Below are 13,307 nucleotides of genomic sequence, written 5' to 3'. Positions count from 1 at the left end.
GTGTTTTATATAATATTGTGAAACCGGTTTCACAAGTTACATGAGTTAAACACTTATACCAGTTAAACAACTTAAACGAGTTACACGAGTTAATGCTTACATGAGTTAACACTGAAAAAGTTAACGCCTAAACGAGTTCAATGAGTTAAACAAGTCAAGTTCGAGCTCGATTTTGTGTAGTCGAGTTCAGCTCGAGCTTGCGATAAGGAATCCGACTTGAGTTCAAGCCGATTTCAAGCTCGAGCTGGGCAATCTCAGGCTCGACTTGTCTCGTGTGCAGCCCTATGTATAGTTAACCATTTAAAAATGAATATATGTGCTTGATATCATGTGGTGTTAGGACATCACATAAAGTTTTCTTGCCTTTAGTGGTCCTCCCAAAACGGCTCCACTTGTTTGTTCATCTGGCTCATGTTTATGCTCTGTTTTGTGGTACACAAGCACCAATGCCTCTCTTTTAACGTGTTCCTCAACTTTTTGCCCTTTTAATATGTGCCCAGAAAATTTATTTAGTTTTTAATAAATAAATAGTTTATTTGGTAATTAAAGGAACCAAAAAATTAAAATCGTAAAATGAGTTCAATCAGCCAAGTGCCAATTTAGTGAATTCCGCCGTTCGAGAATTGATTATGAATGGGAAAAAAATATTATTTTATACATTTAAAAAATTAAATGGAAAGTATATGTTTTAAATTGAAAATAGTAAAAACACATGGCACTCCTGTATTATTGCAGGTTAATTTTTGCAAGACTAGAAAAAGTTCATTGGTCAATTATATAATTACAATTGTCAATTTGGTATGAAAAGCCGAAGCTCCCCTATTCCTCTCGCCTAGGGTTTTCGGTTGCATCAAAGCTTATAAGTGAATAGCGTCAATGGGATCAATTTTATGACCGGAATTTTTTACCCGTATGCTCGACCAGCTAAGCTATGCTTTTCTGCACCAATGCATCATTAGACACCCCGCTTTATCTAATTATAAAAAAAGGGCAATCATTGACCTGCCAAGGGTTTTAATTAATGTTAATGCTTCAACAATTGATGCCAGAATTGGGGACCGGTGTGAATAAGCTTGAACGGGCACCAAACTAATCCGTTGGAATTAAATTGGAACGTTTTTCGATTAGATATAAGGTCGTAGTTGAATTTTTTTCATTATTTTTTTAACAATTTTGACATTTAAAATGTTTGCTTTTTTATTTTTTTGGCTTTAAAAGCATGGGCGATTTCAATCGGATTCACCCATTTTCTCAATCTCTTTTTCCAACGGATATTCGATGCAGGGAAATGTGTTTGTAGGAATGTCAATATATCTAATTTGGATTGGATTTTCAGCTGAACCATTTAAAAAAAATCGAATATGAAAAAAAAGTACCCAATTAAGAAATTGAATTGGATTCGAATTTAAGAAATGACATTCGATTGAGATTCATGTTCAGCTTCAAATATACATAAATATTCAATCGAATATGCATATGGATTTAGATCAAATTTATTTTTAAACAAATGCTTTATATCAAACGCTCAGACATGTTGAAAATCATCCAAATTCAATTCAAAATTTGAATTTAGATTCAAATATGAATGCACAAATCAGATTTGCATTATGAAATTGGAGTTTAGATCAGCATTCAACTGATTTTTCATTGTTCTTATTCAAATCTAAATATGTGAATATCTGAAAAGCGGATACAGTTCAAAATATATCTGATTTAAATATGATCCATTGACATCTCTATCTATTTCAACAACATTAATGACTTTTAATAATCAGGTCAAAAGGCTTTATAATCAAGATGCATAGCACTACTCCAACAAGCAATTAGTCCTTCCTAAAAAATCAACATTAACAAGACATAAAAAAATTGAGATCACGTCACTAACTTATACTATGTGGATCATACATCTCTCCAAAGTTGACAATATACTGATGAAAGTACAAAAAAGGTAAAACAAACTTGGTAAGAAGAAAGGTGTGGTGACATAGACCATGGTCTTCGTTTGAGTTCTGTTTTGAAAAACAAAACTTGTTGTAAAATAAATTAACCACTGGGACTTGTTTAATAAAAATAACAAGGAAAGTTGAGAGAAAGTTGAACACTTTTGATTTTTCTTTTGACATAATGAACTTTATGAAGTGATCATATGAGTTGTTTAATCAAACATGGTAAAAGGTACAACGTCTTTTCATACGTCATGCAGGGAGGACAACCAAGTGACAAATACAAGTTGGTGATCACTCTTTTTGTAATAAGTGACATTTTATAAGGGGGTCATGTAAACTACTCTCACTTTCTTTGCAAAGGCTTTTTCCTTGGCATTGGTTGGCATACATCATGTTGCTTACATATTATTTAAGTCACAAACTTTACCAAAGTTTTCTGTCATTTTTTCTTTGGTTTGTGCTCTCCTTTTTAGGAAGATTGAATGACATTGGAGTTTCATTATACAAAGGCGGAGAACCATAAATTTTTCATGAGGAGGATTAATTAAAGTTTTTAAGTTTTGACATGAGCCAAAATATGATTTTTCAAAATTTTTATATAGGACAAATAACATTTTTAAAAATTTACACGTAAGTTAAAAAAAATTGAGGTAGAGCCAGGGCCCATGCAAGCGTCCCTTAGCTCTGCTCCTGATTATATATATGATGACTTATGTCTTCAAGTTGGATTAACATCACCATATGATTTCAATCTTTGACCTACAACTCTCACTCTTTATCTCCAAGGCTTGGCCAATGAAGCACCATAACCACGTTTTTATTTCTCTTTTAAGAAGAATAAAATGGAAAATGAAAGATAGAGAAGGATGCTATTAATTTGACTCGTCCAATCACATCAGATCCGAAGCTTCATATAATTCCATTTTTATTAGGAAAAATAGGCCTTTGCGTTTGTCTTTCTTTGACCGAAGGGGTTGGAACAATCACTTTTTCTAAAAGGTTGTTTGGTAAATGAAATACTTTAATATATCTTAAAAGATTGTAACAGATTCATGAACACCTAGGTGGCTAGGTTTCATGAATATGCTTTAATATGTGAGGTGACGTATATTCAAATACTCACAGAGAGTGTTGTAAGTGGTTGTTCGTTAATAGGAACACTATGTGAGTGTTGAATGAATTTACTCTAAAGACTAATGATGAATCTACCCTGATATTTGTAGTAGATTCGTAAAACACTTACATACTTTTCTTATTGTCAGGGATCATGTGGCCGTTGTGATAATTTGTTAATATTATATGAATCTGTCCTAAACATTGGTCTAGGTTCCATGTACCATCTCTAAAAATTGAAGCATGTCCATGAACCAAACTACCCCTAAGATTTATTGTATGTGTTTGACAAGAAAAAAAAATCATCTACAGCATGGTTCAGCTTCTTCCACGCTTGCCAATCAAATTCAATATTTCCTTGCGAGTGCATTCTTCCGAAACATTGTGCTCCTTCATATCGAACTCCACGTAGGAAGCATCATCTCCTCGATCTCTTTGGTCCTGTGAAACAACAAAGAAGATTATGTTTGCTAGATAGAGATTAAGAAAGAAAGCCATTTAAATTAGTGTCTTGTTGATCTTGAGGAGGGAGAAGGAAATCGCCCTCGTCTCTATCTCAACACCATAAAAAGGAGTAGCGCATACATGAATCAAATAGGAGATGCAGATAGAGACAGATGGAGCTTACCTCGAATTATGAACCAAGATCATCCCGTAGCAGAAATATTGCAGCAGGAAGCACGATGAGATAAAGATCTCCTTCATAGAACACCCTCATATGTCAATATATTGCATGCTTAATCTTCCATTTCATAAAATAGTACATATGATATTTACGATTTTTTCTCTCTCTTTCTTTCTCTCGTATACAAGATATGGAAACCAAGAAAATATAAGTAACAATCGAACTAACTACAAAGACATCTGATGAATTTTAGCATGTAAAGTTGTTTGCATTTACTGTACGGTCATTTTCATGGCTTCAGAACATCTAAGAAGAGACATGAAGTCGCAACAACATGTGAGTCCTTAGGTGTTTGCTCCCTTCTTAAGAAACACGAGACCCTTCAAAGGTTTGAGAAGAGAAGTCCAACAAATAATGGAGAAAAAGATGGGAAAGTGGGTGCACGAGCGAGGACACCACCCTCCTCTCAGATTTTTTGGTTTTCCTTTATATGGTAACGCTAGATCCTCATTTTACCTCATGGGGTTGTTCACTTGATGGCCACCCATTTTGGAGAATGAGTTCTTATAGGTTCATTATATACACAATGAACGCGAACGCATGCTGGTGCTGACCCTACTACCAACGTGCATATTTACTTCAATGCCTTAACATTGCACATTATTATCTCACACTATCTCATACCCATGTCGTTATTTTACGCCACTATCATTATCTCAGACCTCAAATGTATGAGACAACAACATAAGTAAGAAAAAAAAAGTGAAAACACTTGTTTGCTCTCCTGCTCAAATGAGTATATTGGTCATAGCAATCTCCATATATAGATTGATACAATAATTCTATCTGAGGTTTATCAAATCCCAAAACCTTACTTTTTTGTCCCTACAATAATACAACAATGCTGCTAACATGTGAAAAATTATGTGACAAATTGAAAGAAAAACTACTGGGGTATTGGTGCATTCATATCCTTTGCACGCGATGGTCGAATGCCTCAGTCACCCCATGACTCAATCATCACTTTTTATTGTCCCTTGTGAAATGACATAACAAACAACTGCTTCACTTTTGAAGCAATAATTGATGTTTTTGGCTTCCAACAAATAAAATATGACTTGTATCTTGCAACACAATCTATTAAGTGAATGTGCATTTTGGAACCTTAAATCGAGCGATCCTTCATTTTGTTTACTTTGTATTCATCTTCTACATGCGTTTGTTGTTGAATTGAACTTGCTGCCTCAGCTGGTTAGCAAGGGGAAAGGAGACTCGACCCTGGAAGGACCAAAATATTAAATAAAGTTTTTCGGAGGGTGTCATATGATGTTTTAATGTTCAAATGTAAAGTCATTAGTCAAGGATATCAAAATATTTTCGACGCTTTTTTGAAATTTTTTAAAATGCAAGTCTTCAAATATGTAAAAAGAATAGTTGTCATCTGAAAAGGTTATTTTTCGATGTCATTTCTTCTGTCTCTCTGCCTGTGTGCTGTTGGTGTACGTTCTCTGTCCTGCTTCTCCGTACTCACTCTGGGAGAGCCAAAGCTAGGGAGTCTCCTTTCTCAGAGTCCTCATTGTGCATTCTTTGAGAACAATCACAAGATCCAAATGCTCTTAATTCCATGTATTCCAAGAGGCTTCGGTTGATTTAGGGTTTTCTAAGGGGGGAAGAAAGAGAAAGGGGGGAGACAGAAGGTGGGGGAGAGGTGGGTCCTCGATTTCTCGATCTGGAGTCTCTTTTTTTGCGACTTCGATTCGTGGGTATTCGGTTTTTTGCGGAGGTTCTGGCGCTTGCTTGAGGTTTCCAGGAAAATGTACCAGGCGATCCATCACTCCTTGGAGAAGGGAGTTGGGCACGAAGACTTGCAGGGGCCTCTTGAGGGCACCAACCTTCCGGGAGACGCCTGTTTGGTGCTTACCACGGATCCGAAGCCGCGGCTGAGGTGGACGGCCGAGCTTCACGAGAGGTTCGTCGACGCCGTCACACAGCTCGGCGGCCCCGACAGTGAGTCCGATCCCTTCTATCTTTTTTCTGATTTCGGAAGCACGGTTTCTTTCTTCCGTTTATCGTCTGGTTTACGCTGCGTAGTTTTTTGTTGTAGTACTGTATGGAGTATGGATTCTTTGGTCGACATAGTTGCGAAAGTGTGACTATGTGTTTGGTCTTTTCCCTTGTATAAATGACGTTTTTTTGTTAATGATCACGCTACTCCTTTATGAAAATTTCTCGGAAGATGTTACACGACTGTTGGTTCTGTTCCTTCTTTTTTTTTTCATTTCTTTGAAATACTTTTGTCACTGCCTTGCTGTCTTTGGAAGGATGGGATTGTTCAAGTTTTGTTAAGTCACCATTTTTTTATATTTTCAATTGCTAATGAATAAATGGTCATGGCCCTCGTTTGATAAACTCTATTAGTCTTGTGTTACTTTCCTTGTTGTAGGTTTCGTCAAATATGGAAAGCCATGTTCTTATATCTTTAGGAACTTTCAAGGGTTTAATGGCGCGGAGAGTGAACTGGAGGATATTATTTTCCTTTTTCTCTTATCACTATGTTAATATTTTACTTTCTTCTACTCTGTATCTGAACTTATTTATTTGGAATATTATATATATTTTTTATCGTCTTGTGAAGCTCAAATGATTGTTCGTTGTGTCAAATGTAGTACGTAGGTTCTCCTTATGTCGCACATAATTTTTTTTCTTTATTAACTCATAGTCGTTCTCCATGCTTGTTCAAATAGCCTATACTCGCACTTAAGACTAAAGCCTCGTATGCTGTTTTTTTGCTGGTTAATGGCTTTATGCCCATTTCACGGCTAAGAAGGCAATGCCTCCTTTCTAGGCCTTTATGTGATAGTTTGAATTTTACTGGTCTATGACGCTAATCCCAATCCTTGACTCGTTAGGTAACACTTTCTGTCATTTTTCCTTGTTTTGGAGTCACCACAGTTAGTCGTGAAGTAGCATTAATGACTCATGAGTTGCAAACACATATTCGAAAGGCTCTGTTAACTCACTGACGACATTCATTCTTCATTAATGTTGCCACCAAATTGTTTTTTCCTTATGTTTTGATAACAGAGCTACGGATAACTTTCTTGATCTGCATCAAATATGGCACCGCTAGGTTGGGTGGGTTTCGCACCCATTCCATCTGGTGGCTGTTGGTGGTGAGGAATCAACAATGGTACTCCATGCTTAGTCACCATACTCGGCCTGCTTAGTGCCTAGATAAGATTGATTAATTAGGATTTTGGAGAAATAAAATAAATGAATGAGTATTGCTAAATGAGCTTTAGAAGCTGAAAAGTTAGAAGTAATTTGTATGTTTAAGAGAAAAATTGGAAAGGATTCTTGATTGATTTTATGTGAATATCTTAGAAAAAATTTTATGTGAATATCTTAGAAAAAATTTTATGTGTTGTCACCTTATTGGTTACCTAGGTCCTAGGCATGCAGGTGATCCTTGATGCACTAGGTTTATGATAGGGATCTTGGACATTTCAAGTAGTAAATATGTCAGGCATAGGTTGTTTTGGCATAAGTTGTTTGGTGTGAGAGTGTTGTACCACATTAGTTTGATTTTAGGCCAAGTTATTGAACCCATCTGCTGCAAGGAATTGATTGAAAGTAATTAGATAAATCCTAAGTTCCTAACCTAATGATTGTATTCAGCATGATTTTCCAGGAAGGGTGGAAATAATTAAAAATGAAATGGTTAGTGCTTTCTTGACTCTTGTATTGCCAAATAGAGATGTCACCATGATGTTTTTTGCTCAGTCAAGTTGTAGCTATTTCTTCAAATTCCAACTTAAGCTTTTTCTTCTAAGATTCTTTCTGCAAATTAGACATGTCAAATCTGATTTTTTTTCTTTAATCAGTACATGTATTTGGAAGTTAGTATCATAGATACTCCATGTCGTGAGCTTCTTAAGCATGCGGGTAGATGAAAAGTGTCATTTTATAATGAAACCACATTTTTTTTAGAAGATGAAAATTGAGCTTATGCACAAAAAGGAGGCAAAGAATAAATATTCCTTTATGAACATAGAGATACACATCGTTTATAAATTCTCTATGGATCCTTTATGAACATATAGATACCCATCATTTATAAATTCTCTATGGATTCAATTGAATAAGATGATTGCTGCTCTGGTTGTATGGTTGACTTATTTTAATGAAAATTAGAAATCATTGGTAATGGAAAATGTGGTAATAGGAGCTCGGGTTGATCTACTTATCCAGGTGAACTAACCAATGGTATTCAAGCTATGTTTTATAGAAAACTTTATAAATATGAACTATGGGTGTGTGACGATTCTGGATACTGACAGTGACTCTGACACTTCTTGGATCCTTCTTCATGCTTGTTCCTTTTTTATTGACACAAAAAGGGCTCTGCCCGTCTGTCTCTTTTAATCTTTTGCATTATATTTGACTATATATGTATTTATTTATTTAATTTCATGCTTATTTATATACAATGGCTTCAAGAGATAGTAACTAAGAAAAACTATGCACACACACACACACACACACACACACACACACACACACACACACACATATATATATATTGTATTCATATCATGTTACTAATGGGGCCTCACACATGTCAACCTTTTGAAAGTTTCCCACTATTGAATTGACGAACATTCTCAAGATGTATAAATGTTATGGGCTGCCAAGTAGACCCTACCCTAATAGACACAAATACTGGTGTATTGTCCTGTCCAAGTGTCTACAATTCTAATCTTTGCTGTGTGCAGCTACATGGAATGTGTCCAAGACCGATGCTTATTGACCAATTAATAGATTTACAATATTGTAATATATTGTAAAAGCTTGTTCTTGAATTACTATGTTGAATTCAATTTAATACTGTACTCTTTTTGCATTGCTTTGTAAAATTCTTTCAATTTGTATTCTCACATGTGCCATCAGTGATTAAGTGCTGTTTCTATTTCTTTTTTGTCTTGGGCTGCTTGGTTCAAAGCGAAGGTTTTGCCTAATCTTGTGAGACTAAAGTTTTGTCATGTACAATTGATTGGAAAAAGAACGAATAAATTTTTTTTTCCATATTTGATTTTTACTGGGAAAATTTCTGTCCTTTTTATAAAATCAAAATCAAGACTATAATTTAATATTAAAATGTAATCAAACCCATATCTGGCTTTTACTCAGGGCCCACGAAGGGCATTGACAACGAATGGACTTTGTATTTAATTATTTATTTCTCATGGACTATATAGGTTTATCTGATTCCCTGTAAACATGTCATAAAACCTCACCTGATCCCTCACATATATGCCTGTTCTTTTTCCTTTGAAGATTAAACCATATACACATTCATACAATGGAGAAAAATGGAAAATGTTGTAAGGGCTTCATACATGAAATGGTGATAGGTGTCCTTTCACCTGGAAGGTTGCCTGCACTTTGCTGTTTGGAAGCTTTATATAGGGCGTGTGAGTTACAAAACAGACCTAGCCAAATAAGCAGAGTTGGGATTAGACAAAAATTTCTCCATCCGTCAACATTTGTTTAAAGATCCAATAAAAAGAAGACATTTGGCAAACGTTTTTGCCTTGTTTGATAGGATATAGAAATCATGGGTGGGACCCACTGCTTTTGAAGTTTCTCCTACTTATCAAACAGGGATTTTTGGGAAAACTGAAAAAAAAATACAATGTACAAGTTGAAGTCCTTCAGGCTGATATCCTTACAGGATATATGGGCATTCTGTGCTTCTAATCATGCAACTCTTGTTGATTAGTTAAACCCATGTTTTGCTTGAATTTACCTAACATTGAATTCTGTTGTCATCTCTCACAGTTTCACTAACTTGATTCTATAAGATCTACTTGTGGGAGTAATATAACGTTTGAATAATGACAAACAGATGGGCTTCATTTTTAGCACATTTCTGAACATGCTTATTGACCATCACTATTTTTTCTTTGGGTTTTGGTCCTGCAGAAGACACACTCGGGCTGATAGACTTTGTCACTTGCCGAACAATTTTAAATCTCGAGGGTAGTAGCACCAGTCCCAGGGTTTATGCCTGCTTTTAGGCTTATGCATGGGGTTGATCCCCATGGGAATCAAACCAGCCACTGGCCTGACCAGCTATGCTGAAGCTATTGACTATCACTAAGTTGGTTTCTTGATCTAGGAAAATGCCCTTGAGATGACTGCCAAAAGCACTTTCTTTTGCTTTCTGTTTTGATGTAGTTGGTGTCAGTTACTATACTTGAAGTGTTGGTTACAACAATTAACTTCATAAATTTACAATTCCCTTTCTCTCTCTAAACCACCCCCAAGAAAAGGAATTCACCATTGGGGTGGTTATATTTCAAACTCCTTATCGTGGCATGCAATGCCTACCATAAACGATCTGACTTCACTCTACTTCTGGCTGGACAATTCACTGGTAATAACTAATAAATTGTTTCTACATGAAAAGAGGAGGAAATAAAAGGTTACTGGAAGCCGGGAGGTGGATATGGTAGGGAGATGACTGTCCAGAAGGATGGAAGGATATGATATTTGCTTGCCCAGATGGTGAGGGGGGAAGGATAGAATGATCAATGAAGGTTTGGAAGCACGATACACATGTCCATCTTGTGAGGCCTGTACCTATCCAAGAGCAAGATATTTGGATAGTGATGCAGTGAAAATGTGGTGGAGAAAGAAGATATGGAGTTTGATAGGTGGGGAGTTGTGAGTAGGAACAAGCAACTTGCATGGGGAGTGACAAGAAAATAGGTTAGTATTAGAGTGGTGATGGTGTTTCTATAGTGACAAAGTGATGGTGTGTTGTTTGAGGGTTGGGGAGGGGGGGGGGGGGTGGTGTTGGTATAATAAGTTTAAAACGTCAATAAAACACAAAGTTGAATTGAAACTTTTGAAAAGGGACATTACTTCCCATTATTGACATTCTCTTTTGTAAAGTATCAAAAACAAAAATATATTAAGATAGCGGGTTAGTTTTTTTGAAGAAGCTAGATGACTGAACTCACTCAAGTAGTTTCTTTGTGATTGAAAGAAACGTGTCCTGTATGTGCCAGTAGATCTAGTACCCACAAAACTGCATTGAGGGTCCATGTCTTGGAGAGTAGTTGGGCTGAACATGTGGGTGTTTTCTATTAATAGTTTGCTCCGATCCTGTCACCAACTGTGAGGCAAATTCTCAAGCATAAGAATTTCGTGCTTTTTTTACATGTTCAGCAGTCATAGGTTCTCATGGCTGTTGAGCATGTGTTATTTTTATACCATTACTTTGTGTTGAGGAAGTTGAGAAAGGGCATCATGCACCAAACATCTGTATTTCTTTCTTTTTATGAGAATAATGCTTTTGTGACTTCTGCATGTTCATTATTTTGAGTCGATTTTTGTTTGACCAACACTCCTCCCTCTGAACTGCAGAAGCCACACCAAAGACCATCATGAGAACAATGGGAGTAAAAGGCCTTACTCTATATCATTTGAAGAGTCATCTTCAGGTTTCGTTGATTTATTTCTTAAATTCTCAATTTTTTTCCATTATTCTTTTTGGTAAAAACTGGAAATCGAGTGACTGAGACAATGAAGTACATGATGCTCTCTAGTTATTGTTGAATTCATGCTTTCCATTTACTCATGTTTATTTACTGTTATGTCATGATTTGTAGTTCTGTGGAAATCATCTTTTGTTTAGATGTGCACCAATATGATGTTTTCAGAGTTTTTTTTAATGTTTTATCAATTGAATCTGCAGAAGTATCGGTTGGGCAAACAATCATGCAAAGAACTAAGTGACAGCTCAAAGGATGGTCTCTCTCTCTCTGTGTGTGTGTGTGTGTGTGTACCTCTCAGTTTCTTTGTAAACAAAATCAAATCTACACCTAAGTCCAAGTTACAGAGTTCTAAGAGAGAAAGGACTCTGTATTTAGATTAAAATGGACTCCTAGGTTCAGGGCTCAAGTTTCTAGAATAAGGCAAAGTCTGGGCTTCATACCCAGGATTTGATCCCTTAGTAGTTTAGTTCTTGACTGGCTTTGCCTGATTTAACTCAACTTTTGCAGCTACTGGTCTTTCAGAAAATCAGGGAACTTCATCAACATCAAGAATGGTTTCACAAGAAATGAACGAGTAAGTTTTGAGGATCCATTTCTCAATGAATAGCAGCAAGTACATCTCATGTTGGGTTTTCAATAATTTGCTTTATTGGTGCCAGTGGATACCAGGTCACTGAGGCATTGAGAGTTCAAATGGAAGTGCAAAGAAGATTGCATGAGCAGCTGGAGGTCCGTTTTTTTTTCTGCTCCCGAGAAATTATGTTTTCCATTGTGTTTTCTATTCCATATCTCAGTGCTTTGGGGTAAGCAGGTTCAGAGGCATCTCCAGCTTCGGATTGAAGCCCAAGGAAAGTACCTCCAGTCCATACTTGAAAAGGCCTGCAGGGTGCTTGCTGACCAAAACATGGCTTCAACAGGCCTAGATGCTGCAAGACAAGAACTTTCAGAATTGGCAATCAAGGTCTCTGGTGATTGCCTTAATGCCCCTGAGACTGCAAATTTAGCCTCATTCTCTGAGATAGCGGCAGTTTGTCTGGATGAGAAATCTATAAACCGACAAACCCAAATAACTGACTGCTCTGTTGACAGCTGCCTGACCTCCAATGACAGCTCTGGGAGGGTATCTGCCGTTGGACTGCAAGCTGGAGGGAAGAAAAGAACAAGGTCGATATACTGTGACAGCGAATCACTGGTGTGGGAAAGCGATGCTCGCCAAGATGTACAGTGGATGGCCAGTATATGAGCTCCCAGTATCATTGACATTCGTTCAGCAGAAGTGTTGTTCCTTCTCGCACGAGGTATGGCCTTATTGTAACATCAGATATGTATATTTGTCTGAAACGTCTTGTACTTGGATCCTGTCACTTGCAATAGAAGAAGCAGGTTCACCTGAAGTTTTGCGTCTGACTTCCTATTAGCATTAACTATTCTGCTGTTGTCTGTATATCTGTCAGCATTTTTGTTGCTAAAGGGTAGTGGGAGTCCTCCTTTGAGTAACTGAAGCCATTGTTTCTAAGGTTGCTGCTTCCCCATTAACTGCTGCTGATTGATTACTCCAAAGGAATCGATGCTTGTCGAACGAGAATTAGTGAGAGGAATCAATGAGTTCCACTGTAGTGCACGAATACCAAGCTATACACGTTTAAAGCAATGGATGTATGTGAAACAGACACGTTCTCAATTCTCATGAATGTTTTCCTGTTGCTTTTTAGTTACTCTGGGTTTCTGGCTGTTGTCGTGCCTTGGATTGCCTTGCATGTGGGTTGCGGCGTTTGCTTGACCAAAGCAGGGACCCTGTTTTCAGGGTTATTGCTTTTACTTACATGTCTTGTTTTCTTTTGTGGTTTCCTTTGCCACATACATCAGCCCTGAAGAATGGAATCAGTTTGAACATCGTAAATGGGACAGCACCGTTCACTGTGTAGTTAGCTTGTTCTCTCTGTCTAGTTAGCCTGTTCTTTGTAGGGGCTGTTTGGCAATGGGAATAGTTTGTTACTGTTTTATGAATATGCAGATTGATGAAATATTAAACTTAGACAGACGCCTGAAACACTTGTA

General features: G+C 36.9%; 1 protein-coding gene across 3 annotated transcripts; it reads left to right on the top strand.

Moving 5' to 3' along the window:
* Window positions 1-5,137: 5,137 nt before the first annotated feature.
* Window positions 5,138-12,964, top strand: LOC116250062 (protein PHR1-LIKE 3). Of its 3 annotated transcripts, XR_007572769.1 has the most exons (7): window positions 5,139-5,691; window positions 11,119-11,195; window positions 11,450-11,504; window positions 11,757-11,823; window positions 11,909-11,978; window positions 12,061-12,547; window positions 12,704-12,964. XR_007572769.1 is itself a non-coding variant. In XM_050076637.1 (6 exons), the coding sequence occupies exons 1-6, from the start codon at window positions 5,499-5,501 to the stop codon at window positions 12,490-12,492; spliced, it is 879 nt and encodes a 292-aa protein (XP_049932594.1). In that variant the 5' UTR covers window positions 5,138-5,498; the 3' UTR covers window positions 12,493-12,964. The 3 variants fall into 3 exon arrangements, 2 of the variants coding, with proteins under 2 accessions (XP_049932594.1, XP_031479270.1); XM_050076637.1 differs by having other exon boundaries at window positions 5,138-5,691; window positions 11,772-11,823; window positions 12,061-12,964; XM_031623410.2 differs by having other exon boundaries at window positions 12,061-12,964.
* Window positions 12,965-13,307: the final 343 nt, after the last annotated feature.

Source organism: Nymphaea colorata, chromosome 3 (genome assembly GCF_008831285.2).
Source record: "Nymphaea colorata isolate Beijing-Zhang1983 chromosome 3, ASM883128v2, whole genome shotgun sequence".
Classification (NCBI taxonomy): domain Eukaryota; kingdom Viridiplantae; phylum Streptophyta; class Magnoliopsida; order Nymphaeales; family Nymphaeaceae; genus Nymphaea; species Nymphaea colorata.
Note: the sequence above shows the minus strand (reverse complement) of the source record. Positions and strands in the feature narration are given on the sequence as shown.